The following is a 7003-nucleotide window of genomic DNA, read 5'->3' on the forward strand; positions in this document are numbered from 1 at the left end:
TCATGACAAAAAAATACTTATTTCTGACTTATGGACTTGTTTGTATGAATGTCCAAGAGTTATGAAAATTTTTTAAAAATCCTGTTCTTAGCAGTTATACAGCTCTTAGCTCTAGAAGGATACTGTTTTGATCCCTGTCTCTAGTATCTGAGAAAATTCTTGGCACACTATTTTTTTCAGTGAACTTACAAAGTCAAATTTCACAGGGAATGCTAAATTTAGATAGTTGAACTAAATTTAAATGAGTGAAATCAGCAAATCACAAGATAGATTTAGTTACAACTACAATGGTTACTACAACTACAGTGGTATTTTGGGTTTTTTGGGGGGTCTTTTTTTGACACAGTCTCATTTTATAGTGCAGGCTGGCCTTGAACTCGCAGCAATCCTACTGCCTCAGCTGGAGTTACAGATGTGCACCACCATGCCCAACTATGGTGGTATCTTAGTAGTCATCTTTAATGTGTTCCAGGAGGTAACTAGTACCAAAATCAAGTACCAAATTGTTTTAGCTGGAGAGAGTAGTCACAGAGCAAGTGACAACAAGTTGTAGCTTGTGTGTCAAGTACTGGTACAAAATTTTCGTATCAAAATGCATCCCAATACCAAACTCAACAAGTTTCAAAGCAGATGAGTACAAGGTAGGCCTGTAATTTTACTGTAGTAATAGTATTCCCAATACCATACTATTCTATTTCTCTGAAAACTAGTAACAGAGTCAAAGTTAAGCAAGCCTCATTAGTGCTAGATCTCTTCATAAAACTATTTATACCATGCTAATACTTCCTGTGAATCTTTGAATATATAGCACTTTCCACTTTTTTTGTTTGTTTTTTTGAGACAGGGTCTCACTATGTAGTTGAGACTGATCTGGAGCTCACTATGTAGCCCAGGCTGGTCTCTGTGATACTCCTGCCTCAGCCTCCAGAGTACTGGGATTACAGGTGTGCACCACCACGCCCAGCAACACTTTTTTTCTTGAGACAGGGTCTATTAGTTTGGGCTGTCCTTGAACTCATGGTGATCCTCCTGCCTCAGCCTCCCAAGTGCTGGGATTACAGACATGGGCCACAATGCCTGGCCACAAATACATTTTTAAACCAATCATCTGAACAAACAAATTCTGAAGAAGTCTCTAGGAAATACTGCATTATATTATTTTAGGCTACACTGAAATACTATTATAGGCTAACAATGAAGAATATTAAGGTTCCAGGAAAAACTGAGATATTTTAATTTCCTAAAAAAAACAAAAAAAACAAAAAAAAACACTGATTTATACATTCTATCTAAAATTTAAAATTTAAATGAAGAATTGTTCTCTGGTACTAGAAAAGTTTATGAATATATAAAAGATTAAACTTCACAATCTACAAAGTATGTTTTATTCTGAATTTTATAAAATCAAAACTCCAAATAAGTACTGCTTATGAGATATATTATTGTTGTATTTTAATATGACTACATAATAACCTTTTTAAAATGAGTTCACTCAAATTTTTGTCAGTATGTCATTTACTTATTACCAAGTTGTAAAAACAATTACACCCACGTTAATACTTCACAGGATTCTGATGTTCGATAAGATCTGAATATTGGTCAGTTTCCAACTAAAACATCAATACAGCTTTTATCCAAAGAAATTACTTTATTTAACTTCCCAAACCAAATTAATTATTTTGAGTTTCAAGTGAAAAAAGGCCTAGTTAAAATACAAATGGAAACAGTTTCATTTAATGGGAGCCGAAATCATTGTGTACTTTCTAATCAAGCATTTGTAACCTCGTGGCATTTCCCAGTTTTTCAGGGTCTACCAGGCCAAACCCTTTGCTGCCTTTACTGCTTTTGCTTTGCTTTTCCCCGTTCTTCTGTCTCGTTTTGCCTTCAGCCTTTTTCTCTGCCGCGGGTTCATCCATACTGGGTACTGTCCATTCTGGTCTAGAAGAGTCTTTTTGTTTCTCTTTATCTCAATCTCCATTTTCATGTCATCTGAATTTAAAAAAAAAAGAAAGAAAAACATTCATGTTTAACCAATCCTGTGAAAGCCCATGAATGAACTGAGTGCATTATAACTGAAAGTACAGTAGCCTGGAACTACAGAAGAAAAAACCCTGGTTTGTGGAGTAGTCTTTGTCACTGAAAAATTCTTACAGCAAACTCAGTGCAATCAGATAATGCTGTCATGTATTCTACAACCACGAAAGATCTAAAAAATGTTTGTAACTAAAGACACCATCTGTTTACTCACTGAAAACCAATGAAGACTGTTGTCCCAACTATCCTTTGGAATAATAAAGTTAAATAGGAAATATTTGGAATGTACAGTATGGCTTAAGAGTTACTGCATCAATGGATAACATAAGGTTCTGAGCACATGTGAGTTGTAAGAGCCATCTCTCATGCTGATTCCTTGAGTTAAATAAAATGGTTAAAGCAATAAGAGGTGCACTCAATACTTTTAATGGGCAGGACTTAGAAATAAATGAACTAATTAAAAATGATTAACCATTTCTTATGAACATGAACTAAATTTTCTAAAATATATTTTTATGGGCAGGGGATTTGGCTCAGTAGTTCCACGGCATGCCTTATGAGCACAAGGCCCAAGTCTGATCCCCAGTACCACCAAAATAAATAAATAAATAAATAAATAAATAAATAAATAAATAAATAAAATATAGAACAACACTCCTTTGACTAAAATATATTTTTATTCTTTCTGTAGTGGAGACTGAATACAGAGCCTTATATATTCTAGGCAAGCATTCTACCACTGAGCTATATCCCCAGCTCTTTTTATTGTTTTGAGGGAAGATCTTGATAAATTCTTAAGTAGACCCTAAACTTGTGATCCTCCTGTCTCAGGCCTTGAGTAGCTAGGATTATAGGCATGTGCCACCACGCCTGGCTTAAATTTTAACTATATTCTAGAAAACAGAATAAATTCCTAATGAAGTCAGTGGCATGGTCAGCAGCAAGGTTTTGATGACAGAGATGAGCAGACAACAAAGGTAGGTCTAGACAACTGCTGAGGCTGCCGTACATCTATCCAGATAACACCTAGTGACTCACTTGTACTGACAGGGGATTTGGCAGAAAGCTCTGTGCAACCATATTATGGCATACCTATGCCAACCTTAACTACTGGGAAGGAACATGCCCAGAACGTCCTTCCCTGGGACCTAACCACAACATACAGGTCTACTATTATGTTTACTACCTAACATTATATTAATCACCACTGTTTCCACACTGCCAAAACAGTGCAGTGTGTAACAGCCACTTAGGAACAAGTTGTTGAGTGATTATTTCAGGGGTTCTAGTTATTGGAAATAAAATTGAATGTAACAAAAGGAAAAAAATGTTTTTAAACGGGAGAAAAAAGAAAATTAGAGTCAATCCAAGAGACATAGGGATGCATGAATATATGGCAGCCAGAATTTATAAAGAATGCATACAACTCAGGCCCGGGATTTAGCTCAGTGGTTCGGTGGCCTGCCTGGCAAGTGCAAGAACCAAGAGTTCAATCCCCAGTACCAAAAAAAAAAAAAAAAAATCTAATTTTAAAATCACTCAAAATACTTGAATACTTTTCTCTGAAGAAGATAAACAAAGCCAGTAAGTTTATGAAAAAATGTTCACCATTACTAGGTATTAGGACAATACAACCAAGAGAAGCAAGAGATACTGCTTTACACCTAGGAAGATGGCTATAATAAAAAAGTTATGGAAAATAAGCATTAGCAAAGGTGTGAAGAAATTAGAACCCTACATTTCTGGCAGAAATGTAAAATGAAGTCGCTGATGTGGAAAACAGTAAATAAAGAATTAACATATAAGCCAGCCAGTTCATTCATAAGGATATACCAAGAACTCAAAACAGGTAGTCAAGCAAAAACTTATACAAAAATGTTTACAATAAGTTCGTAGCAACTCAAATGCCCATAAATTAATGAAGGTAAGTAAAATGTGATAAATAAAATGACCTATTTTCAACCTTAAAAGGGAAGTACTGAAAATGCTACACTCAATGTGGTTGAACCTCAAAAATACTACACTAAGTAAAAAAGGTGAGACATAAAAGATCACATTACAGAATGTGATTAATTTATGACATGCAAAATAAGCAAATTCAAGAGACAAAGAAGCATATTTATTACCAACTGGCAGAGATCAAGGGTAGCAGAAGGTGGATTTTGTTTAGTAGGCAGGGTTTCCTTTTAGGGTGATGAAAATGTTTTGAAACTAGAGGTGGTGATGACTGCATAACACTGTGAACGTAACTAAATGGGGCTGAACTGTACACAATAATTTTATGTTACATGAATTTGCCTCAACAACAAAAAATAAAGAGTGAATGGGCAGGAGTGGCATGAATGTGAAGAAAGGAAGACAGAAAGCAAAAACAAGTGTTTCAAAAGTTGCAAGAAGGATTAAAATAAAGTAGACAGAGAAATGTGCACTCAAGGGAGAAATTTTTCTTTTCTTTGTTTTGAGATGGGACATCTCAGAAGACATTATGCTGCTGAGAATGACCCAGCAGAAGATTCATAAGAAAGACACATGTAATGACAGCCCCTAGGAATGCAACAGGAGACAATTCAAAATAAGTGGAGAATCTAACCTTTAAAAGATTAATAGAAGAGGGAAAACAATACTACACATTCAAATTCTTAGAGTGTGGTAGAGTAGAGGAAAGATGAGACTTTCTATTGATTGCCTCTAAATTTTAAAGAAAGTGAATTTAAGAGAGGTTTTTGTCATTTTTAGTAGAATGAGATGAGAAATGGAATGGAAATTTTTTTTAAATAGTCATTTTGAAGAATAGAAGAGCAAACTTCTGGAATTGGAAGGTTGAAGAATACTGTTCTCTTCTTTGACGATATGACACCAATTAAATATGTCTATTTAAGGCCCTCAATTTAGCTACTTGCCAAATTGATACATTAGGATGTGAAAACTAATAAGCCTTTCCTCTGCTGAAACTAGGACTGTATACTCCCTCCAACTTTGGATTATGACTAAGATACAAAAGTTTTTAAGAGTCTGACAAAATCAAATACAGTAAAACTGTGACTTTCAGAGTTATATGTACATAGGACTTACAGAATGGAAACTAGACCTTGCAAAGAATAAAATGACCTCTTTCTATCAGCCTAGACTCTGAATTGTGTTCCTTTCCAATAAGGATATGCTTAGGTTTTTGTCTATTCCTGAGATACTCAGACTATACCAAAGACCCTCCTGAATAATCCAAAACATGCCTGGTGAGATGAACCAGATTTCAATCAGTTTAGAACAGATTCTCTCATAGCACTATTTGCCTTCAAAGAATAAATATGTGGGCAATTCTTCTGTGTAGGGGAGAATATGTGGAGATAGAAAATCAAAAAAGGAAAAAGAATCATAAAAGGAAACACAAAATTGTGTTATTTTTAATGAAGCACATAAAATTACCTTTTTCGTCACAATTTGCCACACACTCCATTTTTTCTTGGCATTGTTTAGGTACCACCACAGTTGCTATCTCCTGAACATCTTTCATTAAAACATCGCAGTCTACTTTGAGAATGTTTTTAAGTCTGTTGAGCTCCTTTGGGGCATTCTTTTTTCTCTTTTCAGCACGCATTTTTCTTTTCCACTTACTCCGTAAACTTTTAGCCATGTTTTACCTAGCAGTTAACAAAAGCAAATTATTTATAATAAAAGGCAAATCCTTGGAAAATCAGGTCAATGGGTATCTTTACAAAAAGGTATAAATGGAGGGTGAACTCTTCACTGTGTTCAAGATTTATGGTGAGTTAATATGCTACTTACGGGAGGATCAATGCGGCATATGCTGCCATTAAATAACAAGAGGGGCAAATCAAACTCCCTTGGGCAATAGCAAACTACACATGTTGCCAATTCTGACAGCTACTTAGTTTTCTTATAAGATGCAGAAATAGAATTTCCCTCAAAATGCAAGGACTGTCATCTCCTTATATTTATGTAACAGTTTACGATTTACAAAATAATTTTTATAAAACCATTTAATGCACCATTTCTCATTCACCCACTCCAGCCAATCCGACTATCTTAAATGTACCTTTTTCCACTTTTGCTTTCTCTCCACTTCCAGTCCCAACCCTGAATCTTTCACAACGGGGTTAGTGCGAACACAGTCTTTCTTTAAAAATGTTAATGACTTCTCCCCTCATATATTCCAGATCTAAAAGGTTGCGATCTGTCCTCTGCTTCCTTCAACTCTCACTATTCACCCTCCTTACCCTCCCATTACATCTGTTAAAAGTCCAACTACATCCACTTCAATATCCTGGCATTTGCTGTTCCTATGCCTGGAAATTGCTCTTTCCAAGGCTTGGTCCCTCTTTCAGTACCTCATTACGTCGCTGAGCCGTGAATGCTCTCCCCCCGCCCGTTTAATGTGTGTTATAATCTGAAGCTATTTTGTCACCTTCGACGGAATATAGGCTCCATGAAGGCAGAGGTTAAGCAGCTCTTGTTTACAGCTGGATCCCTCAGTGCACAGCGCTCCGCATAAAGGGTAAAACTTTGTTGCCTAGATAACTAGCTGGAAACTATATTTTGAACGGGCGTAAACACAAAACGGCGCGCCCTGCTCTAAAACGACCCAAACCCTGCGCAAAGTGTTGTAGTAAACAACTCTCAGGAGCACAGTTAACTTCAGCGGAACTGAATAACAAAGGACAGCTCCATTTACACCAAGAAGCCAGAGGGCAACCCTAACCAGGGACTCTCGCCCTTGACACAGTCTTGAATTATCACACCCAAGGTCAAAGTTAGCCGAAAGAGAACAGGGCTTGAGACAAACTTCTCTATAAGCGGCAGAGGCGAGCACCAAGTCCCACTAGATACAGGAAGCACGGAACTCACCAGAGTAGCTAGCACGTTCGCCGAAGAGAACTCACACCAACCGGAAGTTCCCGTACTTCCGCTTTCCGGCCATGGCGGTCGCAAGGCACGCCGGGAGCCCATACGT

At 36.8% G+C, this 7003-nt stretch overlaps 1 protein-coding gene across 1 annotated transcript; it reads right to left on the reverse strand.

Annotated features, from left to right (window-relative positions):
• Nucleotides 1–1567: 1567 nt before the first annotated feature.
• Nucleotides 1568–6990, reverse strand: Llph (LLP homolog, long-term synaptic facilitation factor). The gene is made up of 3 exons (XM_010613713.2): nucleotides 6898–6990; nucleotides 5458–5672; nucleotides 1568–1989 (listed from the first exon to the last, which is right to left on the reverse strand). The coding sequence occupies exons 2-3, from the start codon at nucleotides 5663–5665 to the stop codon at nucleotides 1811–1813; spliced, it is 387 nt and encodes a 128-aa protein (XP_010612015.1). The 5' UTR covers nucleotides 5666–5672; nucleotides 6898–6990; the 3' UTR covers nucleotides 1568–1810.
• Between the last annotated feature and the right edge of the window lie 13 nt (nucleotides 6991–7003).

This window comes from Fukomys damarensis, unplaced genomic scaffold (genome assembly GCF_012274545.1).
Source record: "Fukomys damarensis isolate Sample0158 unplaced genomic scaffold, DMR_v1.0_HiC HiC_scaffold_15, whole genome shotgun sequence".
Lineage (NCBI taxonomy): Eukaryota > Metazoa > Chordata > Mammalia > Rodentia > Bathyergidae > Fukomys > Fukomys damarensis.